Source organism: Dunckerocampus dactyliophorus, chromosome 7 (assembly GCF_027744805.1).
Source record: "Dunckerocampus dactyliophorus isolate RoL2022-P2 chromosome 7, RoL_Ddac_1.1, whole genome shotgun sequence".
Taxonomy (NCBI): Eukaryota; Metazoa; Chordata; class Actinopteri; order Syngnathiformes; family Syngnathidae; genus Dunckerocampus; species Dunckerocampus dactyliophorus.
This window is the reverse complement of record NC_072825.1, coordinates 4,316,702-4,340,022: the sequence shown is the minus strand read 5'-3', so window position 1 is coordinate 4,340,022 and position 23,321 is coordinate 4,316,702. Positions and strand designations below refer to the sequence as shown.

Sequence of the window (23,321 nt, the reverse complement as noted above, 5' to 3'; positions counted from 1 at the left end):
GTGCCTGGATGTTTCCACCTCCCTTAAAAAAAACAAAACAAAACTTGTCTGAACTTAAGCAAATATAATCAAGAAGTCAAAATAAACCTAGCAGTTGTAGTTCTATAGTTCCATATTTCATGAACTATTTACTTGGGTTTGCACACAATTGAGCGGTTATATAATTTTGAGGATGTGGGTAGTGGGGCAGCGGTGCTCAAATTTCTAAGAAACTGTTGTGATGTGATAAACAGGAAGTAGGGAGGAAGTGGAGCGTGGGTGCACAAAAACCTTCTGCAGCTACAGAAATTTCCAACAGAGACAGTGACTGACATCATTCAATTGTTTATTCACTAATAATTGCAACGTCATATACATATCTAGCTCGCAACTGGACCGGTGCCAGCCCGCGCTGAAGTCCATCATCTTCACACTTTTAGCACCGCGTCTCCGACTCCATCCTTGGAGCGGTTCTTGCGGGCGACTGGAAGCTTCCAGACCTAAGTTCTTCCCAAAGTTCTGCAGGCAGGAGTCGCTTCCCAGTGCCGTGCCGAGTTGCACTAGAATGATGCAAATGCGCCTCGTTCCGCTCGCAAAGCTGGATAGTCCCGGTGGTTAGGAATGAGACTTATGGAAATGAGCTTCATCACTGCTGCACATGGCAAACGTCGCTGAGCTTTGCTGCTTCAAAGTCGTACAACACGCCAGCGGGGGAAATGTCATCAGCTCGTAAACTAAAAATCGACCAAAATTCAAGCAATTCAGACGACACGCTTTTAAATTTGCATAGAAACATATTTGACATCTATTAGAAAAATAAATTTCTTTGTAAATTAAATAATTCCTAATTGCTCAATAAGTCAACTGCTGAAGGTAGGCGTGTCCGTGACAAAAATGAAAAAGGATTTTTCAACAACAGCGGCTAAGCCTTCATTTCCATGTTTAAGTCCGATCCCAATGAGGAAGTTCTAAGAACCCAGCATCAATGTTGTTTGTGTCAAAAATAGTCTTTAAATGTCCATCAAATTCACCTGATCAACAGGGCTAGTGTCGCCCCAATGCTGGCAAACCCTGCAAAGGCCATGAGCGTGTTCCTCATTGTGGCCTCTGGATCAGCTTCCTGAAAGAACTCAACAAAGCCATCCTGAAGGGGGGGAAAAAAAAAATTAGCACTGGGTTAAAGTTGCATGACACGTAGACTTTGCCGTGTTACACAATCTCCAACACACACTGCAGTCATCCAGCCATGACTCACTCACCCAAGAGTTGTTTTTCACGAGCCAGTTTTGCTGGTGCACCAGAAGGTACGAGGAGATCTCCTGGGCCACCAGCTCCACACAGTGTTCCCTGTTCTTGTCCTTCAGGTACTGAGAAACTGCCGCCCCAAAGGCCACAAGGCTGGCGATGCGGCCCCAGTTGGTGGTCCCATCTGAGAAAAGGCTTTTGGCCACTGCACTGACAAAGTCCATGTCGTCCCCATGGTTGTCCAGAGAAAGTGTGTTGATGATACCTTGAGAAATTAAAATACCTTATTTACTAAAGTACACATTTACAACTCCACCTTTCTGTTACCTTGCTGTGGCACCGCCCCAATCAAATTTGAATAATTTATTGTTATATTGTTACAACGTCTATAGTTTCACCCCTTATCCAAAAACAGGCTTAAACTATGAGATTTTTGTAAAACAAATGCTCGCACACATTTCCTGGTGCGGAAAAATGGCGGCCAAGCTTAAAAGTGTTTCAACGTTAACGTCTTTTACGTAGACAGCGTAAGGTACGCTAAGAAAAGCCTCACCATTGTATTTATATCTGTGCTTGTCCAACACGTTGCTCACGACCCTTTTCATGGTAGACTGTGCTTTACTTTGAGTCCAGGAACTCGTCGTTAGGCCGGTAAAGTCACTGAGGAAGCGGCTAATGAGTCTCCTTGTGTCCGAGTCCAGGACGTCGTCGTGGCTCTGCAGCTCGGGCGTGCATGGCAAAGAGCCGTCGTCGATGTCGTCGCTGTCGCCGCGGTGGTTCTTGGCGGCGAATCCGCCCATGGAGCTCACTTCCAGGGCGCTGGTTCGATGCTTGGCGGCGCCGCCAGGGTCTATGTTGCCGATGTGAGTGTCTAAGGCCGCGGCTGCATTGAGCTGCGGCGATGACGACGCTCCAGAGCCATAGAGCACGGAGCCCTCCACGACTCCATTTTGAGGGAACATGCAGGTGCCAATAAATCCCGTAGTGACGTTCCGCGCGGCTCGCCTGGTCGTCTGCATCATGTTCATCTTGAAAGTCGATTCCTCTATACTGCGTTCACGTCAAAAAAGTCACACAAAAAAGCTCGTCTTACTTGACCTTCGCTACAATCACTCTTCCGCCATGACACTCGACTGGGCAACAGGAAATGTGCACGAGCGCATATATAACACCTCGTCATCGTGACGTCAGTGTTTCTTCATTGCTCACGAACGGTATGTACTCTCGAAAGGACAAAGTCACTGAAATGGAATTATGGTCTAAACTATTTGAAAATAAACCAAAATTATTTGCTAATAAATATGAAAGATACTCAAAATGAGAAACAACTCTCTTTTTTCTGATTATTATTACACATCAAATTTGGACATTGACAATGGGAACGTACTTCAAACTGGGAATATTGTATTTGATTTAAGTATTTGTAAAATATTTATAACAGTATAACCTATTTATCGGGTACATTATTACAGAAAAGATGGTTCAGAATGATTTCTAACACTACTAACACTGAGCATTTCAAACACAAGTTACTGTAACAATAATAAAAGGGTTTTTCAAGATACCCAAAAAAGAAGAAAGTATTGTTTGAGTTCTTAGCTTCCGCCGTAAATACATTCCATTCATTTTTCTTTTGTGGTTAGAGTTTGGAAATGGTTTGCTGCCCCCTGGTGGCTGAATATGATAACCACCACTTCCGGTGAATTAGACGAGGAAACAAAAGAGGAGGCTTTATTAATGTAAAAGTTTATTTCAAATACCGGCAAAAAGCCTCTCAATGACACCCACAGAAGTTAAACATTCCAAGTACTCTTTTTGTCAAGTCTCTCTTCTCATTCCTGTGTTCTCCAGCCATCCATTATGTCATGTAAACCTTTGATAGTTTTGTCCAAGAAGCGTGGATGCCTCTGGTTTCCCTGCAGTGATCTCTACTTGTCATACAAGAGGAGAACACAAGAAAAACAACATGAAAGGAGATGAAGTACTCGTTTGTCGTTACATTTACATTCCGGCACATCTTCATTCTAGCTATTCGAGAAACACCCTGCGGGTTAGGCCTCCAAGCAGCCCGTCTGTTTCCTCTCGCTCAAATGCTCCGTGCCAAGCTACACATCATGACTCCTGTCCACTCACGTTTGTGTGCAAGCTTATCACCCACAACAACGACATCTTTAGTTGGCATTCAAAGTGACGTGTAGGCTAATTGCACAATGCACTGCTGTCATTTAAGCATCTGCATTGTTTTCTTTTTGGCCTGTGTCACAAGAGCGAGAAGATGCTGAAACTGAGAAACTTGAGAAGGAAAAAGAATGGGACAGGCTCCCTTCACAAGGATTTGTCTTGGAGTGACTCAGCAGCATTTACACATATTTTCATAAGATACACACTCACATTGTTCCTCCAAACACACTCATTAGGTACAGCAGAAGCGGTGTTTAACGCAGCCGACAGGCAGGAGGGAGCCTACACAAAAATCCTATCCTGTCAAATTCTATTTACACTGCATACACACACACCTTCACCCCACAGGTACACAAGTGAGAAATCAACAAATCGGTCGACAATGTTTGTTGCATGCACCTGATTACTAAGCCAGCGTGCAACGTGTGCACGTGTCAAGGTTCCCTCAACGCCTTGAGCATTAGATTCAAACGGTGCACTGGCTATATCTCTACTTGCGTATCCGAGAAGAGGAGTGAGCGCACCCTGCAGGCACGCAGCGTCCCATTTTAAGAGAGTCTCTTATCAGGTTGCAGACACGCCTGGGATCAAACTTCACTTTGACGCCCATGCAAACATTTACTGAAGTTTAACCAGGCTAGCAGGGAGAGATAACATTTCCTTCAGAAGAGTTTAAGTTTAAACATAAGTGTCCAGTGTTTACTACAGGACTGCAATCTATCTGTGGCCACGGGTTGTGGTGAGATGATGTTATCATCTAATTTGCATAATCAGTCAGGACGCAAAACTTGGGCCGGATGGCAATTTTCCAAAAACCTCTGACTCAGTGTCTGTGTGTGGACAGGTATAACGGAGCTTCTTTTGTTTGTGTCATATGAAATGTGTGACATTATCTCATGTTTTTAAACCTTATTTAACAACTGAATACAAAGTTATTGACTTAAGGATGTTGGTTTCGCTGCGTGCAGCGGTACACGCACATGCTTGCGCCTTATAATGCTTCATGATGTTTCCTGGGCTCCATGGAAGTGTGCGCTGATACACCTAAGTAATGACAAGGTACACAGAGACAGTACCATTCGAATTTGTTTGTGAGCTAGGGGGAACAGGTAGCGCCAAATCTTAAAAAACAAACAAAACAAAACACAAAAAAGTCTGGGTAGCGGCAAATCAATCTGTGGCGGTCCAAATTTATTTGTGGCAGAGGGCATGGGGTTTAATTCACGGCCAGGGTTGTGTCGGGAAGCGCATCCGGTGCAAAAACTAAGCCAAGACCATTTATGTGATTGACTCGGAGTAAAGGAAAAAAAAAACAACCTCGGTTTCTCTGAAGGGTGCTCTGCCTTGTAAAGCAGACCACTCAAGTGCACAAATGCATGCTTGTGTGAGCATCAGTGAGGAAAGCATGCGGCCAGTGCATGGTGCTTCATGGCTGTTGGAGAACACTAAAGCCGACATTGAATAAAGCTCAGCTACAACTTAACCTTTACGAAACAAGTGCAGAAGCACTCGGCTGCCTGTGGACTGTCCAGACAGCAATGCTGAGTTTCCTGGTAACAGGTTGCATTCATGCAGCATGTTTAGAGAGTCACCAATCACAGCAACATGTACAGTGACAGGAAGCTTCCGTTGCTCAGTAAGAAGATGGTGAATGTGTGTCACAAAATTTGGTATACAAGCCAGTATCGACACACGTTCCTCCTCCACACCTCACCCTGCCAACTGCATGGACAGGGGGAACTCAAAGCTCAAAGATGGATCCCTTACACGCATTAATGTGCTTCCACTCAGGATGCAAAAACCCCAAACATACGATACAAAGTGCATGGACTCCCCAGCAAAGCCACTGTATGACAACACCTACTGTGATGCATCTTGGAACACAGAAAACCAAGACAAGAGGGAGGCAGTGGCGCAGAGTGCAGAGCTCAGTAGGACAGAAGGGGAGATCTCCATCCAATCCACCCCACCACCCCCACACACAAGCACATGAACTTAAACGAGTCTGCCCCATGTGTTAAAGCCAGTGGTGCTTGGGGATGAGAGAGGGAAAAGAGGGGCGAGGCGGTGGTTGGGATCAGTGGAACGACCGGGAGTAAGGGGTGAGGAAGACAGGGGGGTGTTCTCCGGGAGCCCCCGAGGGTGAGGGTGTGCGTCTGGGATGATGAAGGCTAGCCAGCTAGCTTGCTGGTCACCAAGGACGACTTCCTCGGCGGCAGGTCTTGTGGCGTGGGAATGTGGTCGCCGGTCACCAGGTTCTTGTCGGGGCCCGCCACAGGAAGCTGCTTGTTCTTCATCTTGGCCTTCGCCATGTTGTAGTCGCCAGAGTCAAAATACTTTTGCTGCATGACATAAGAGGCCATCATAGTATGACAGGCAGGCTATGAGCAGTTTTGAATATTTTGGCTGAGCGGACGCAAATATTACACACTGCTGACTGTATGATGCGGTGCAGACTCCAAACACAATTATGAAGGAGTGCAGCTCTTGTATAAAATCTACAGAAACCATCCTAAAATGTTCAACATTTAATATCAAACACAATAAAAAAAAAAAAATAAAATAATAATAATAATAATAATAATAATAATAATAATATCAAACACAATATTAAATAAATATTGAACACTTTCAGACTTTCATTGAGTGTGAAGCTTGAAAGACAACATGGTTCATTTAGTTTAAACACCCCCTCTAAGATTGTGCTCATCGTCATCACTTTTCCTTCATTCTGGGAATTCTATTATGATGAGGCACCGCAGTTTCATTTTGTACTTCTCATCCTGCCTCAGCGAGTCAACGCTCATGATTTCCCAGAGCGATCCTAGAATATCTCTGGTGATCTTCTACTTCTCATTTTTAGCATGTCGTCGCTACATATGATATCAACCCAAATAGGGATGCACCGATTCACATTTTTTCACTTCTGATCCAATTCTCATACATGAATTTGGACATCTGCCGCAATGCCAGAGCTCTGTTTGCTTTAATATGCAACCACGCCAAAAGGATATGAGCAAATGTAGCAAGAAGAATATCAGCGAACCTAGCTGTCGCCACACATCAGGAGCCGCACACAAGCGCTCAGCCTGATGTGTTTATGGCTCCAAAGACCGTTGGACAAAAAAGAACATGTGTGGAGACAGCTACATTTGCTGATATTCGTGTAGCTATGTTTGCTGACAACAGTATAGCACAGACACGCCGTGAATTACACTGGTATCACACAACAATACTGGATCGGATCAGCCCCATCCCTAATCCCAACCACAACACATCTCTCTCATGCTTACCCCTTTCTGTAGTCGCTTCATGAGGAAGTCTGAGCCCCCAGGCCTCTGGCCAAGGCCGGGGTACTTGGCCTTCAGTTTGGCCTCCTCTGCTTTCACCGGGTTGGTGTTCTTCTCCTGGGAGTCCTGTGTGAACGAAGTCCACATCCACATGAACACATGCTTGTTCCAAACAGCAGTTGGAGTACAGTCACAAAGAAAGGTGTTAGCTGTTGAAGCAGAGCAGTAACAGCTGGTTTAGCACCACATTTCACAGAAAAGTGAAATGGAATTCTTTCCTGCTTCCTTCATGCCTTGACCCTTGTCTATTAGGATTCATGTTGGCTAATGTTATCATGTTGTAGATAAGGCAAACACAGCATTGATTGATCTGTTTCTCAAGACAATACAGGCTTTTGTGTGCTTTTCCAGGTTGTTTAGTGGCTGTCACACAGGTCCAACGAGTCTGCTAAGCAGTGTTCAAGTCTCAGGTAGATAGAAATGACAGCAGTAGTCTGGGCCAGCAGGGCACGCCTTGTGTGGATCGGGTGCTTTGGCAACTCAGTCTTTGCAACTTATCAAGCACACACAAACTGTGGAGTGTGTGAATGTTTCTGTATGAGCATTCTTATGCACAATACTTTTATGTGTCGTGTGTCAAAATTATTTTGGCAACTGAGGTTAATTCGCCAGGTGCTGTCTTGTTACCGACTTGAAACAAGTAAAAGAGGCCATTGACAGGCTGAAAACAGTCCAACTTTGCTGAACCTAACGGTGTGACTATGTACCTAGCCAGGGTATAAAATATGTGCAGCATACAGCAGAAAGATGGCCCACTCAGAGTGCAAATTTTGCTTGGCCAGGGATAGAAAAAAAAAGTGTCTCAGGAGGACACAGAAGCTGATGAACAGATTTCCTCAGGAGGAAGAGCGAAGTGCGCTCATTCACATGGATACATGACGAGAAACTGAAGAAATTCTATATTACTGTAGTTACCACGGTAGTATGCAGATGTGTACTGATGCACTACCATTACCAGTGCAACCTGACTATTTAACTGCATCATTTCTATTGCTACGGTGGCAGTTGTCATGTAAGGCTAATGGAGCGGTTGGCAGTTTTCCCACAGTTAATTCGCGGTGTGTTTTTGAGAACAACTTTTAGACAAGCTGACCTGCTTTTAGGGTCTTCAGGAGCCAAAAGGCCTGAGCAGTCATTGAAACAATGACGAGATGCCGCAGCTACCACGATGCATTTTACAGCATATTGAGTAACAGCATCTTATAATAAGCGCCATTTTATAACCCGGAGCATTTTATATTGTAGTTACAAATGTCTCTCGACTTGTGCTAAGTGGCGCTAGCCACACCTGGCTATAGCAACCCACCTGCTTTTCGTCCTCGTAGTCCAACTGAGTGTCCGAGTCCAGGTTTTCTGACGACATTCTGTGAGTGTGACGGCCAAGCACACAAGTCAAAAGGGTGAAACAAAAAGGTACCGTCTGATGCACCTGTACTCAATCTAATCCTCTCTTTATCAGACACGACTGCTCCCCAACAAAAATGGCGTGTACAGAAATGACGTCACCTTTGGGGGCGTATCCCACTTGTGACAGACAAATACAGTAACCAATGGCAGGAATAGCATACGCCGAGGCACCGCAACTCACCCTTGAGGTCACCATGATTGTCAGCGTCTTTGTCCAATCAACGAGCGACTTTGATGCGTCAACACAAACGCAAGGTGTAAAAAGATCAATGTAACATACCAAAATTCATTTGGGCATGCAAGTTGATATTATCTACTTCATGAAGGCATCCAAACAAATGTAGTGAGGGAATTGTGTGTGTTGTATATGTCATTATTTTATAGTACCTTCAGATCGCAGCTCCCTCCTGTTGATTGGCTACTTGTTGAGCCAGCTGCTGTCAATCAAACACGTTAGCGGGAGCCGTTGTTTAAAATGAACAGTTAGGTCATTGATTAATTGTCAACTAGATGGGCTTTCTGTTCTGGTAACATAAACCATCTGATTGTTAAACGTACTAAACGTGTTTAGAGAGTTTTTTTTTTTTTTAGCTATATACATTACTGCTATATTTAAATGGCACATTATTATGATGAACTTGCAGTGGTTAGCTAGCTTCGCTTCTGTTTTCAATGTGCTAATTTGTTTGCTTAATCAGTCCTGCTACTTTTGTCCTCATTCGAATATTTTCTTTACAGGTTTCTGCTTCATTTGTCACCTCTAAGACATGGCATGTGTACAGCAAGTCCGAACATCTCAGGTAAACTGAGTCAATAACTATACTGTAATACTACACATTTGACTTGAGTTTTCTCTTTGTTGATAATAATTAGGTTCAAATGTTCGTTACCCTGCACCTTCAGATGTTAGGAAACATCAACTACAGCAGCACAAGTTCCATTAAATTCAACACATTACTTTAGCAATGATCCAAAAATCTAAATGAAGAAGTTATATTTTACATATAAGTTGTAGTTTACATATAAATATAGTTTAAACATTGCCTTACACGGGCAATAACACAGTAATGTGCATTTGTATGTATGTATTTAGTAAAACTCTTGAAACTTGAATTTATGATGGGTTGAAAGACACAAGGAGGTTAACAAAATGTACATTTTACATGTTGTAAGCATTTGGATATGTGCCGCTATTAGACCAATGAGTGTTTGTGTTCATAATTAGCCTGTGGTGTGTTTGTGTTGTTGTCCAGGACACTCAGCTGTTGCCCAGTCAGGTAGTATCAGAGCTGCAGTCCATTGCTGTTATCAAGAAACTTCTGGCTATTGCCGTGTCTGGCATCACATACCTGAGAGGACTTTTTCCAGAGAAAGCCTACGGGAACAAATATGTGGAAGGTTAGATGACAAAATTCTTCATCAAGAAAGCAGGAACCAACAGTTTCACCCTCCATAAGGCAGTGAACTATGTATATGATTTACATTGTGACAAAATCATCACTATATATCCACATTATATATTAAAACATTTCTTTCCACAGATCAGAAAGTGATGATCCTCAGAGAGGAGCATAGTTGTCCTGGTGCCTGTCAGATTGTTCGGTGGTACACATCTTTCTTTCTTCTTATAAACACCTCATGGACAAAGGCCTTATTGGAAAAAAAAATTATGTAACAGCGCCTGTGTTGGTTGGAACCAAGTAGTGCACTCCATTTTGTCTCAACAATCAATTCCACACAATCTGTCAAGTGTTGATGTTGTTTATTAATCAGTTATTAGGGCCTTGCCTCCTCATTAGTGTGGTAAATCATCAGTTTCATCAAAAATATATCAACTTGTTGATTGTTATGGTCCAAATTGCTGTTACCGATAACTTCTTTTATTTCTTCCTTTTTAAGGATGCAGGGATGCTTTGATGCCATCCAGTTGAAATATGTAAGACAACAGTTTGTACCACCTGCAGCAGGGGTGTCCAAACTTGTTCCACCGTGGGTTGCATACAAAAAACTGTGAAGGATACAGGGGGCCACCTGTCTACATTTTGCACATTAAAGATGCTAAAATCATCCATTTTGTGGGCGATATGCTAAGCTATTTGAAGAAAACGTTGACATCTTGGCTTTTGTGTTATAGGTGACAAAGCAAATCATTATTAGTGTAATATATAATACTATAGCTTATTAATAATGGTTTGAGTAAGTCTGAATATTTCAAGGGACCAAAAAAAACAAGATTCGGGCTACACTTTGGACACCCTTGACTAGAAGAATGACTTCCTGATATTCAGCTGTGTAGCACGCATATAGACGTAATCATTGCATAGCAAATCTACAAAATATGATATCCAAGGCTCATAACTCATGTTTTCTGTCCTCCAGCTGCGGATTGTCATTATGTCTGTAAGTATGGCTGTTGTTTTATACAATGTTTCACAAATGTGTTTGGTAGACTCGCTTATAATGACAACCAATTCAAGAGAGATCATTGGCATAAATTATCTGTTTTGGAACACAGTAAATACGAATTAATAGTGATGTACAGTGAGTCATGCTCAAGTCGTGGTGCTTTTACAGGTCTACACAGACCCTGACAAACCGCAGGTAACATGCAAATCCATTAAGTACACATGGACATGTACACAGCAAATCAATGAACAGAAATGTCTGTCTTTCAGAATGTGACAGAGTTTTATCAGTTCAGGATTCAGTACAACTCTGACGGGGCAAGGATGGACTTTGAGAGGTGGGGTTTCTTCACTGAAATGACACAAAAATAACATAAAAACACAAGCAGGATGTTTTTGCTGAGAAGTAGCTATGAGGGAATTAGTGGAGAGCAGTGCATTTGGTACCTGGGCCTTCATTGGGGACTTAAGCAACCTAATTCAACATCTTAATACCACCACTGTCACTGTCATTATACAAACCATCAACAATAAACAAAAACGCATATAACAATGCATGGCATTACAGAATTGGGGATGAATACCATTATTACTAAAGCAAGAAACCAGTTAACTTTTTATCTTGGAATACATCGACTCGAAACAACTCCAAACCTCTACATTACAACATCATCTGGAGTAGTTCACAATCAATATTTATGTAATAACGAGACAAAAACATTTGACTTAAATATGTCACACTCCCTGCTTACTCATAAGTACCAATGGAAGTGGTGAACAAACCCTTTCCCGGGCTTACTTATTGACTGGCAGACCAGAGACGCGCTACTAAATGAAATTGATTGACTGTTGGGAATAAAACACCATTTGTTTGAAGAAATATTAGAATTTAAGTTGTAAATGTAGGTCTGTGCTTCTGATAGTGTGTAGGCCAGGAGAAGGCCGACTGCCCACCACTGGTGGGAATGAGCAGAGTCCTCCAAGGAAGCCTTTGACTGCACAACTTATAACTTACCTCCTTTCTTCATCAGCAACCACAACAAAAATATATCGACAATGTTGTGTGGCAGCACCAAGAAGGCTAGCATCCTGTTGGTGAGGAAGCTCTACACTCTCATGCAGAACCTCGGTCCTCTTCCGGAGACTGTCTGCCTCAACATGAAGCTGGCCTACTATGATGATGGTAAAGTCACATTTCACACAGGACATGACGAAAGTGTATACATTACTGCTACAGCATAAATTCCCTTGAAGTTGTAACGCCCACCCCTGCGTGTGGATGCCTCATTATCGCCACCCCAGGGCAAAAGTGGTATTACACAACCAGCTTTCATGGTGGCAGTCAACAAATGTTACTTACTGGAAGTTTTGTTTAGCTATCTATGACTCTGCAGTTATATTAAATTGCATGTTGGGATTGATTCAAGAGTAAACTATTAACACACCACTGCAGTATTCACATTCAGCAGTATAACAGTGACTGTGCAAACTCTGTATGAGTGCTGTGTGCGTGTCACTGACCTCAGTGACGCCTCAGGACTATCAGCCGCCAGGCTTCAAGGAGGCTGATGGAGACACACTGGTGTTTGACAAGGAGCCGGTCAAACTGACCATGGGCGAGGTCGTCACACCTTTCCACACCATCAAGCTGGACATGGCCACTGAGAGACACAGGCTGGAGCCGGTGCGCACATGTCACATGACCTGCACATATCATTTTGATAGACAGTCACAGGAGGTGCATGTTGTCCACAGGTGGAGGAGAGCGTTGGTGGGAAAGACAAGTGGTTTCTCAGGGTGCAGGACGAGGGTGTGGTGTCACAGGTGAGCACAGACACAAAGTTACACATCTTCATTAAATAATCACCAGTCAGTTTTTACGTTTGTGAAGTTAGCATCTCTCCACTTGTAGAGTCATGTGATTGAAGATGTGGACATGGACAACAACCACAACGGTAAGGTACTGAATGCGTTATAAGAGACAAACAGTTATTATTATTATTATATTTTTCATCTTCTTCAAGAGATAGAGCTGATGTGCCATGAGAAGATGGCGACTCGTGAGGTTACCAAGGTCAGTGTGGCATCAACACGTCATCATTATTTCCCACGTTGTGAGATGTGTCTCGTGCAAACTTGAGTTGAGGAAGACAAAGCGGAAGAAGGATGAGTAGGACAGATAACTGTCTAGAAATGGATGTCTTACCTTCTCCGAGGAGGTTGTGTTGCTTTGTCTCGCACACATTTCAACAACTTCAAACTGAGCAATACAGTCAAACCTCGCTTTTAACGCCCCAGTTTTTAACAAAAAATGTTGCCATAATTTTGCCTCCATTTTTGTACAGTATAGTTTTTTATCCAATATTGCGCGTAACAAACTAGTCCATTTGCCCTGTAATGTATCATTCTGCGGAATCGAGTGCGGAAACAAAGCACCCTACGCGCTGCTGACTCACTGTACATGCATTCTTTGTTAAGTGCAACTGCTAAATAACCCGCCATAGAACAAAAGAATTTGATAAAGAAGGTGAGAAACACTATTAGATTCAAGAATGAAGTCATCACAATGTGCAAAGATGGTCGATCTCGCCAGGATGTACGGGAAGTCCATAAGTTCCATCCTGGCAAAGAAAGAAGAAACCAAGGAAGCTAATGTTGCAAAAGGGGTAAAAACGTCAACAACACAGAGATCATAAACGATTGCAGATGTTGAGAAGTTGTTGTTGGTATAGATCAGGGGTCACCAACACAGTGCCCGCGGGCACCAGGTCGCCCCCCATGACCACATTAGGCGCGCGCAGGCCTGCTTTTCATTCAGGTTTTCAGTTAATAATGTGAGAACACTAGAAAGAAATGTATTCTGAAACATTAAATGTGAGTTGTGGATACCAGCATTTTGTGAATGTTTTGGTAAAACAAGCATATTTGATTTGTTTGGGTTGAAATAAGGTATGAAAATCATTTCTACAAAAATGAGTAGCTCGTGGCCATTTTCATTTTCTAAAAGTAAAAATGTTGGTGACCCCTGGTATAGATCCCCTCCTCTCTCTCCCCTCGCCTCCTCCTTCAACGCTCCTCTTCAATAGAGTCTTCAATAATGGTAAAAGTGATGTGAAATGTTTATTTATCCATTTCATTCATCATTTATAATTATTTTGCATTTTTTCTGCCTGTAAAACTAGAGTTATTTTCTCTAAAATGTATTTTATGTTCATATTTTATTATATATTATTTTTGTGTCTGGAATGGATTCATTGCATTTACATAATATCCTATGGGATTTTTTTTTTTGTACTGTTTTGTACAGTTCTCTTTTCATTAGACCTTTTGGAACAAATTAATGACAAAAATATTCAAAGACAAAGAGACAACAAGGCAAAACTTTGAACATGATAAAGTTGTTGAAAGTTGGGGAAAAATCATCAATAGTGAGAACAAACTGCAAATTTAGATGGAAACATACGGTAAACAAGAATGCAATCTGTGTTGTATTTGCCAGTATGTCTTTCTATTAGGATTAAAAATATTTAATCGTGATTAATCACATTTTGCCCATAGTTTACTCATAATTAATTGCAGCTAGAAATATTCTTTTATGCATAATAAATAGGGATGTAAATCTCTTTGTGTTAAAGGTTATGATACACATCTAGACACACTGGTTAAGATGCGATTAAAAAACGATATATTTTAAAAACTAAACGATTTAATACGATTTGAAACAGTGTACAAAAAATACAATTCGATACGATTCAAGGGTTACAATTGTTGATGTGAACATTAATCTTACATTATAAAATAAAGAAGCCAATTCTATAAAGGTGGAATTCTTACAGTATTTTCAAATGTGTAAAAGAGCACATCATGCTCTGCTGTAGGCAGGGGTCTCCAACCACCGGGCCACGGAAAACTTTTAAAAATAAAATAATTTATTAATAAGTACATAAAATTTAAAGGGATATACATTTTGGGAATAAGGGCCATTATTTTATTCAAAAAATAATATACAGAGTTAGAAATCTCTCATTTTTTGCATGTTTAATGCGAGCGGCGACTATGCCACTTTGTTCGATGGTCGTTGAACGCACCTTCTAAATTTCTTCCACGCTGCACAGATAGACTATTATACCTCTCTGAAAAATAAACTCCACTCTCGTACTGGTGGATGGTGGGCCTGTATTAATTTAATGCTTTTAATTTGATGTTGTTTCTGGCCTATTATGTATTGTGTAAAACAAAATAAGATAAATTACATCGCTATAATGTACGTATGTTTTGCTGTTGAAAATCTTTCCCGGTGACTAGCTAATGCTAATCCGCTAATGCTATTTTCATCCAGTCTTCAGTCATGACCACATTGACACAAGCCCCCAAATAGCTGTTCTCGGCTATGCCTGTCCGTAACAAGCAGCTCGTAACCCAAATTTTAGTTGGCAGTTCAATGCAAAAAGTCATCAGAGAGACGGCTCGCATATAAAAGACAATTAAAAAAATACTGGCAGTGCTCCACATTTCTCACTTCTCTCTGGCAGCCAACGTACTCCATGACAACTCAACTCACAGCGACAGTAGACCTCAATGATGCCCTTCGCATGGTCTCTACGAGCCACACCAACTACCTGTCCTAGCTGAGATTGCCCCAGCCAAGGTCAGATGAGAAGGAGCTATGCTGGCTCTTGCTCGGAAGGCACATACGAGTGAATCCCACCTCCTCCACAAAACCATCACAGAGAGACCGCAGCGCAAGCGCCTCAAATCCCAGTGTCCGTTTGCCACACATGCCAAGGAATTGCTCAGCGCGACACCAGCTGACACCAGCAGCGCTTCCTGGGTCAAGGCAAGATGGCGGGAACATTGGAGAGCAGCAGAACCTTCCAGGCTCCACCGCTACATTGAGGACCCCACAGAAGTCCCTGGTGAGCACCTACCTCGAAAGCAGTGAACAACCATCAACCGCCTGAGGGCAGGCGTGGGACGTTTCGGAGAATCAATGCTGCAGTGGGGCCTTGCGGACAGTGCTCACTGTGAATGTGGAGACCCCCTACAGATTGTTGACCACGTCTTGACCAGCTACCCCAAATACCAGCCAACAAATGGCGACTGGGGCTTAATGAACCTGTATGATGAAACGCTGGAATGGCTTGCTGCAACAGAGCTGAGGATCTGAAGACATACGCAAGAAGAAGAAGAGCCATCTGCCAGGGCTTTGAAGCTAAACTTACCATTCAAAATATCCTTTTCTTTGTCCGTTTCTATTTGTTCCCGCTTGTAGCTCAACATCCTCGGCTGCGTTTGCTCAAACTACGGGCCAAGGGTCAAACAGGACGTGTGTACTAATCGCGCGACCATAAAAAAGTGCTGTTAAAGGAAATTTCCGTTACCGTTATTGATGCGTTAACTTTGACAGTCCTACTTTATAAATATATATACAGTATTGTTAAACTACTGACTTTGATTGGTCACTGTCAGGAAAATATGGTTTGTTATTGCACTTGTAAAATGTTTTTTGTCCATTATTCCATTTGAGTTTGTCTCCAAAACCAGTCCTCCACAGGCTTATCACCTGATTCCAATAGTCTTGGGTGTCTAGGCATGTTAGTCTGACCTTCGTCGTCTCTGTCCCTTCCCTCGCATATGTTGATTCCTATATTAACAAACATTTCAGCATGAATAGTCAGACATTTCTCTACAAGCCATCTTTTCAGGTTGTATTGATTTGTCTCTTTGCATGCAAGTTCTCATTATCCTCAAAGAACATGTCTATCTCTTGTTGATTTTTCAGCTTGCAGCAGAATTTCCCTTGACAGTCACTTAGTCAGCTTATGGGGGCTGATTATCATTTAATTATACATTTTAGCCTGTGAAGGTACACTAATACCACTTGCCTTTTCAGGTCGACACCGTGCCGAAAGGGACTTCTGACATGGAGATGACCACCAGGAGCGGGCGCATTATTAAGTCCACCACGGTCAGTTTGACCCCTCCCATTCTCCTCACCCTATTGTGGTTAGTCAGCAGCCCTGTATGCCAACACAATAACTTCATGTTAAGTCTCCTGGCCTCAAAGTGACTCAGTCGGCTTTACAAAGAATACAAATATAAGAATTAAGAATTAAACCTCTCTTACATGCTAGTTAAGGGAGATGCTACCAACAACTGAGGTCGACATTCACACCGCATGTTTCTGTCAGCAGTGTGTTCTGCAGACAAACAGGATGATGGACAATAGGAAGGACGCAGCTATGAAGGACAAAATGGTGAGAAGCCCAGTGTGTCGCATGAACACGTATGTTTATTGTACTGTTACATGGCATAAATGTTGCACACAAGGGCTGGAACACAAAAGAGCCTTTACAGCACAATCACGACTACAGCGCATCCGATAGCTGCGAGGGTGTGCGTGGCGTCCACATAGCAACCTGTGTTGATGAGTCAACACTCATCGCTTGTTCCAGAGTGGGATGGCAGCACACGCTTCAAACCTTTAAAAAAAAAATGTTTCCTGACATCTTTTTCTCTTGTCAGGTTTCTGAGTACGAGATTCCAAACAGCCAGGAAACTCCACGGAAGAAACGCAAGTTCAGCGAACCCAAAGAGCACCTCTGACCAACCAGGCACTTCAGTTTTGTCAGTTTTTAAATGTTCATTTGTAAGAGTTACATTTTGAATGGACATGCACCTTGTTGCATTAGAAGAGTTTTTCATTAATGTTCAGATGTCTTGGTGGACTTTTAGTTAACAAACCTTTGTTTGCATGGTGTTTAAACTTCTGCACTTGTGCAGAGCAGGTCAGTCGGCTTCAATAAAAGACACACAAAGTGCTGAGTAGTTTCACTGGAGCTGCTATAAGCATGAAAGCTTCTACTAGCATACAAGCGAAGCTGCTCGGCTTTGATTAGATTCCACTTCCTGCCAGTTTGAGAGAACTAAAGCCGCCCCTCATATGTGAACACACCCAGTAAATGTCAGTATTTGCATGTGGAGTGCATTAAATGAAGCTGTTAAGTGAAAGTGGATTATATGTGAACACAGTGACCTTTGGGCCCAGATAAGGCCCGTCAGCAGCCTCCTGCTCGACAAGCGGTGTGTTTTTAATCTCCCATTGTTTTTCCCAGAGAGAGGGACATTTGCTGATAGACTGCCTGAGCCTGCTGAAGATCAATACTGCAGGAAGCCTTTGTGATGCATAGCCAAGCAGCCCCATCCCTCGCTCTGTCTGGAGCGGGGGGGTTGAGGGACTCATATAGCTTAACACAGGCATTGTGTGGACCGCTGCATTTGTTTTATTGTCCCTCATTGTATGATGTTATAAAGAGGGGAAGCATAAAGCAGAGGGTGATACAACGAAGAATTAGTTTCACATCTCACACATCTATACAACCACCCAGATCATGTGACCCATATGTACGGCTTTTACTGGCATCTTTTCGCTGAGCGTGAAGAAACAAGCTAACTATTTTTTCTTTTTAAGCTGATTCCAACAATAGCTTGTCAAGGAGTCCCAGGAGTCGGCCACAATCCTTCACTCGCACATTTCATTTCTCTACACAGCCATCGCCCACAAATGAATTCTCAAATTAAATTCAGGGACACACGTCCAGTGGGCAGCGCTAGCAGATCAATCAGTTGGTCAAACAGCAGGGGTGGGGGGCGCTCAGCAGACCAATGAAAATCTGGGTTGGGTCCGACTGAGTCGATAGCTGAGGTCCATGCGGCCCGCGTGCGGTCAAGGGCTGATATACAGACAGCCACAGTCCATCCACAGCTCACCATAGATTAAAGGCAGCTTCGCCGAGCCCGTGGTGGATGGACTCTGATTGTGCCTGCAGGGCCTGCAGGCCCCACGGGGGTGCTGGGCTTTCCAGCAGGAGGGGGTGGGGCGAGGTATGGAGTGGACATCCAGCCCAGGGATTGTGACCCTTATGACCTTGCCAGAAGGGCAGCAAATGTTTCCGAGCTGATTAGTGCTCCCCCACTCGCTGTTAGCGCTTTACAGTCAGAGTGGGCCCGAGGCACTCGAGAACATCCGCTAAAAATGTCACTCAGATTTTCTCCTGGAAAAATGCTCAGAATCTCAGGTTAAGGTTAAGACATAACTAACAGAACTTTATAAAAGCTCTCAGGGCACTGAATCAATCACAACGGGACTGTTCAGGTTGTGTTAGAAGACATTTCGCCTCTCATCGAAGCAGGCTTCATCAGTTCATGTTCAAGACTAGATAGGACAGCTTTAGTCAGAGGGGATGGTGTGGGAACCAAGTATTTATCCTCGCTCCAACCGAGATTAGTTTTAATCTTTTGGGACGCATAACAACAGTCGTTATGGTACAGTGGAGTGTGGCCTCTGCCAGCTAATGACAGTAATTTGGGTGGAATCACCCTTGTTAGTATTCCATTCAGTTGGAACAATGTTCATGGGGGCACCTGAGACCAGAAGAAGAAAGAGAATGAAAAGGACAGCATTGCATGTGGGGCAGAGGTGGTGTCGCAGACCTCCCCCTTCAGTTCAGTGATGGTAGATGGCTTCCCTCACTCCGCTTTGAAAACATCTGCCTTCTCTGTTGAGAATATTTACATTCTGTCCTCAAATGAGTGCTGTTTTTCTTTCAGGTGCAGGTAGACAGCTGAGTCTTGACCAAAATAGTTAGCCTGTCTGTTGTGACGTGCCTTCTCAGTGGCTGCTTTGTTTCCAAATATCTTTTTCTATGCCGCTTATCTTCATTAGGGTCGCGGGGGTATGCTGGAGCCTATCCCGGCTGACTTTGGGCAAGAGGCGGGGTACACCCTGGATTGGTCGCCAGCCAATCGCAGGATGCTTGGTTTCAGCAATATAAAAATCAGTGCGTTCCTCACTACACTGGACACCAGATTGTTTTTCTGGGTATAGGTTGTCCAGTCTTTGGGGCGTACCAGCCTTTGTCTACAGATGTGACGTGTATTGGAATGTTGTGTTGGTTAAAAAAATCTTCTCAGATAGACCTGATTCATACAGAATGACAATGTTATTACGTCTGCTATTTTTTTCTTCCTCGTCCTCATTGCTCTTGTTGCGTCTGGAACTAGATGCACTTCTTGCAAATGACCACAGGTTTTGAGGAACTCCCAGGTGTTTATACTCCTTCGCTTTGGTCTTTGGGTTGGTGAGAACATGATCAGCTCTGTGTTGTAGGGTTCTGATAACACCAAGTTTGTATTCCGGTGGGTGGTGCGAATATATAGGTATTGGTCAGTGTGGGTGGGTTTTGTGTGAACCCTAACATGGAGGCCCCTTTCGTCTCCAATGCAAACATCACAGTCCAAAAAAGCCAAGTTATTGTCTTTAACATCCTCAGGTATGAACTTGATGTTTTTGTCCACTGTGTCGTCCACATATCTGTACCGGTGACTTGGTGCTGTTCCCTTAAAGACGTTCAGAGCCCTCCTTTGCATGTCTTCCATGTAGAGGTTGGGGGATACTTGTGAACCCATAGCACAACCGTATTTTTGTCTGTAAAATGTTCCCATTAATTGAATATACAGTATGTGGTATTACAACACAGATCCAACAAATGGCATATCTGTTCTGGGTTGAGTTTGGACTAGTCTTGGAGGGTGTAATAAAGCAGTACCCTTGCAACCCCCCTTGCCTCACGATTTCCACTGTGTTCTGCAAGTTGAGATACAATTGAGTCATTTTAGTGCAGCTTTAGGTCTTTGACCCTATTAACAAAGTCAATTCCGTTTTGGAAGTGATGTGGTGTTTTGCCGACCAGAGATGCTCAAATGTTGGCCTCATATTTGAGTATTTCTGGAAGACCATAAATGCCAGGGATGGTCTCTTGTGGATATATCTGGTAATAAAGTACACAGTAGATGTCTTCTGACTTCTGTAATGTTTGTAGGGACTAAATGGTTCTTGTCTTATATGGTACCCTGATGAGGTCAGTGGGTCTCTTTTCAGTCTTTCATATGTGTTGGCATCACTGAGAAGTATAAGTCAGTGTAAATCAGTTGTGTTAATCCATGCCCAGCGATGTCACAGGTTTTCTTTCCTTGAGGAGAGGTTAGAAGGGTGGGCCTTAGCATTGGAGAGCGCTGACGACACTTTGAACCTCATTTGTGGTATTCTTCCTATAGCTGATTCTGTTGCCATGATCAGATCAACTATTGGAACTTGTGGTTTAATGGCGAAGTTCAGCCTTTTAACCAAAACCTCCTTGTCTGTTTGGGTAAGTTTTATGTCTGACAGGTTTTTATTAGCCATCTGTTGCGTAATTCTTCATTAGCTGAGGTCCCTTTTTTTTGCCCCCAGGTGAGCAAGTTCTGTCATTTGTGAAACTTTCTTGTTTGTCTTGCTTTGGCTTTGTTTTGTTGAGGAAGTTGGGCATTCGTGGTGAAATGAATCACCTTTTCACAAACCCCTTGGGGCAGAATTGTAATTTTTCTAACTTCACCATCAGGCTTTCAGCGGTAAAATTGACGTGTCATAATCTCGTCCTTTTCCAGATTTTCTCTGTCCTGCAGCCTTTCATAGGCTTGTCTGTAAATGTTATTTACTGCCATTTTCTGTAAATAATGAACTGAAACAAGCTTAATAATCCTGAATAAATATTGTTCATCAGCTCATGTTTTCACAAGAAGATAATTTACATGTGATATCAATATGAAGACTATAAAAAATACGCGACTTAAGGCCGCTGAACATAATGAAATCCATTACAAGGATGATAATGTAGACTTTTGACTGACACTATCAGAGACGTATTCATTCAGCAATATGAATATTGTGTACTGTATCATACTGATGATTACTGATGGTGGCTTAAGAAGTGCTCTGATCCTGATTCTCCACAAGGGGGCGACAGGGTGTTATGGAATACACTTGTACTGTAGCTGGAGGCCCTCTGAAATAATTCCTGCTGTTTCCTGTCATGACACAAAGCATGCTGTTGTTCATGCATGCATCAATCAGCTCGTACAGTTGGCCTCTTGGATGTAAACACTAAAAAGCTGTTGCACTCGTGAGCGACACTGGCAACGAGGCAACGCTATTGATCCGAATAAGGAATGATGCTGAGAGCAGGTGGTAGTGGGCCAGCAGAATCAGGGATTTAGTGTTTGGAGGTGTACGTATGGCCAGCCCGTGCTGGAGAGCAGCGAGGGGAGCGTGAGCGACTCCAAACAGATGCTCAAAGTGATGGGATGTGCCTCCATTGTGATCAGAGTGGACAGCTGAATTGTTTACCACCAAAAGGTTCTTTTCTTCAGCGACAGGCACAATGGGGCCCCCACCTCACTCACACTCTGTAGGGGGGTCGCGCGTGTGCAAGGGGGCTTTATAGGGTGATCCTCTGCCCGTACACCCTTTTTTCTTTTGCTGTGCTCAGATGGACTTCTGTGCTCCCCCCACAAAGCCCTCCTAAAGCTACCGCAGGGCAGGGGTTTAAATGTCACGCTTGGCCATTAGAGCGCCCTGCCCCCGGCTCGTGTCTCCTGGGGAGGGACGAGGAGAGAGGAGAGCTAAGGGGAGGGACAAACTTGCCCCTGCCCCATTGTCCGTGGCGATAGACATGAGGCGCTAACTGACTTCGCGTGGAGTGTATCCTCTCGCCACGCGCCACGGCCTTGTGCCGCTCTCGCTCCCACACAAAGGCCGTTTGTTTTTTCTCCGTTTGGGCCACGGCGCTGAATGGTGCCATTGGTCACGCTTTGTTTGACGGAGAGGCCTGAAGGCTCCACATTCAGATGGCCACCAGGCCTGATGATGCACGCCACTTTCCATGTGGAGATCCTTCTGCTCCTCAGACAAAAATCAATGCGGGTTTTGGTGTTTCGTCTCATACACCGTGACCGTTTGGAGTTGGCTGACTGTTGCTCTGTGTTCATGGGCGAACAAGGAGTGCTTGGAAATGTGGAACCTCGGTTAGCGTCAATGAATGAATGAATAACTCAAACCGAACCGTACGTGAACTGAATAAAAATTTCCCATAAGAAATCATGTAAATTCAATTAATCCATTCAGAAATATTATAATTTTACATGCAGGCGGCTGGGAGGGACGAGTTCCACACAGACACCATCTTGTTGTTTTGCTATGAGTTATTTCTTGAATTCAACTGTTTCTCACCTTCTTTATCAAAGTCCTGGAACATGCAACTTCAAGAAGAAAAGCAGGGACTTGTGGCGTAACAGTGTTAGTTGGCAAAGAATTACAGCGTCAACTTCTGACGGACGACGAAGCTGGGGAACAATGACTACATGGACTTGTTATGATAAAAAAGTAGGACACAGTTGGACTCATACAGAGTGTTAACAACACAACAAGACGTGCACCATAGTTGTTTGACGTAAACCTACACTACGTTTGACAGTTGTCATACTGTTTAAAATGTGCGTTACTGCCAACCCCGGGACAGGAGTGGAACAATACAGCCATACAGTATTCATAAAAACTATCCCTGGCAGCCATTTACCTGAACAGTGTGAGGTGGCATAGAAAACGCATGTGTAAAATTGTAGTGCGTTCCTTGTAGTACAGCACCAGACTGAGTGACAAGCCTTTGAAGCAAATACACGAGCTGCCAGCCAACTTTATCCCGGCTCAAGGTCCCGGGCACGTTCTTTACTCAGCCAGCAGATTGAGTGTTTTATGTATCTATTTGTTCTAAATAGGGACACGCTTGACCTTGATGCAAGATGTGTGCGTTTGCAGGGAGTCATCTGTCCTGTCAGCGCTGACCTTGAACCGCCAAGGCACGGGCCTAGCTGAGTGCAC

General features: G+C 43.4%; 3 protein-coding genes across 12 annotated transcripts; 1 reads left to right on the top strand and 2 right to left on the bottom strand.

The window, feature by feature from the left end:
- Nucleotides 1-308: 308 nt before the first annotated feature.
- On the bottom strand, nucleotides 309-2,371 carry mcl1b (MCL1 apoptosis regulator, BCL2 family member b). Its single transcript, XM_054780706.1, has 3 exons — nucleotides 1,778-2,371; nucleotides 1,239-1,489; nucleotides 309-1,123 (listed from the first exon to the last, which is right to left on the bottom strand). Exons 1-3 carry the CDS (start codon nucleotides 2,250-2,252, stop codon nucleotides 1,007-1,009), a joined length of 843 nt encoding a protein of 280 aa, XP_054636681.1. The 5' UTR covers nucleotides 2,253-2,371; the 3' UTR covers nucleotides 309-1,006.
- Nucleotides 2,372-2,954: 583 nt separating this feature from the next.
- ensab (endosulfine alpha b) lies at nucleotides 2,955-8,280 on the bottom strand. Its single transcript, XM_054782672.1, has 3 exons — nucleotides 8,062-8,280; nucleotides 6,699-6,821; nucleotides 2,955-5,747 (listed from the first exon to the last, which is right to left on the bottom strand). Exons 1-3 carry the CDS (start codon nucleotides 8,116-8,118, stop codon nucleotides 5,577-5,579), a joined length of 351 nt encoding a protein of 116 aa, XP_054638647.1. The 5' UTR covers nucleotides 8,119-8,280; the 3' UTR covers nucleotides 2,955-5,576.
- Nucleotides 8,281-8,460: 180 nt separating this feature from the next.
- On the top strand, nucleotides 8,461-21,157 carry hormad1 (HORMA domain containing 1). 10 transcript variants are annotated; one of them, XM_054782664.1, is made up of 16 exons: nucleotides 8,461-8,505; nucleotides 8,901-8,962; nucleotides 9,416-9,560; nucleotides 9,704-9,767; nucleotides 10,062-10,098; nucleotides 10,542-10,562; nucleotides 10,737-10,763; nucleotides 10,838-10,905; nucleotides 11,599-11,750; nucleotides 12,094-12,251; nucleotides 12,323-12,391; nucleotides 12,480-12,522; nucleotides 12,592-12,641; nucleotides 16,461-16,535; nucleotides 16,759-16,824; nucleotides 17,093-21,157. In XM_054782664.1, the coding sequence occupies exons 2-16, from the start codon at nucleotides 8,930-8,932 to the stop codon at nucleotides 17,171-17,173; spliced, it is 1,089 nt and encodes a 362-aa protein (XP_054638639.1). In that variant the 5' UTR covers nucleotides 8,461-8,505; nucleotides 8,901-8,929; the 3' UTR covers nucleotides 17,174-21,157. The 10 variants fall into 10 exon arrangements, with proteins under 10 accessions (XP_054638639.1, XP_054638638.1, XP_054638643.1 ...); XM_054782663.1 differs by lacking the exon at nucleotides 8,461-8,505 and adding an exon at nucleotides 8,580-8,644; XM_054782668.1 differs by lacking the exon at nucleotides 8,461-8,505 and adding an exon at nucleotides 8,584-8,689 and having other exon boundaries at nucleotides 12,598-12,641.
- Nucleotides 21,158-23,321: the final 2,164 nt, after the last annotated feature.

What these genes read in the sequence shown, in the direction of transcription:
- mcl1b (XM_054780706.1), bottom strand. Translation starts at nt 2,252, where the DNA reads ATGAACATGATGCAGACGACCAGGCGAGCCGCGCGGAACGTCACTACG. An exon ending in GCACAGATATAAATACAATG is followed by an intron (nt 1,490 to 1,777) that starts GTGAGGCTTTTC and finishes TAATTTCTCAAG; the next exon opens with GTATCATCAACACACTTTCT. An exon ending in TCGTGAAAAACAACTCTTGG is followed by an intron (nt 1,124 to 1,238) that starts GTGAGTGAGTCA and finishes CCCCCCCTTCAG; the next exon opens with GATGGCTTTGTTGAGTTCTT.
- ensab (XM_054782672.1), bottom strand. Translation starts at nt 8,118, where the DNA reads ATGTCGTCAGAAAACCTGGACTCGGACACTCAGTTGGACTACGAGGAC. An exon ending in ACTACGAGGACGAAAAGCAG is followed by an intron (nt 6,822 to 8,061) that starts GTGGGTTGCTAT and finishes TCGTTCACACAG; the next exon opens with GACTCCCAGGAGAAGAACAC. An exon ending in TGAAGCGACTACAGAAAGGG is followed by an intron (nt 5,748 to 6,698) that starts GTAAGCATGAGA and finishes TATGTCATGCAG; the next exon opens with CAAAAGTATTTTGACTCTGG.
- hormad1 (XM_054782664.1), top strand. Translation starts at nt 8,930, where the DNA reads ATGGCATGTGTACAGCAAGTCCGAACATCTCAG. An exon ending in CAGACCCTGACAAACCGCAG is followed by an intron (nt 10,764 to 10,837) that starts GTAACATGCAAA and finishes TCTGTCTTTCAG; the next exon opens with AATGTGACAGAGTTTTATCA. An exon ending in ACGAGGGTGTGGTGTCACAG is followed by an intron (nt 12,392 to 12,479) that starts GTGAGCACAGAC and finishes CTCCACTTGTAG; the next exon opens with AGTCATGTGATTGAAGATGT.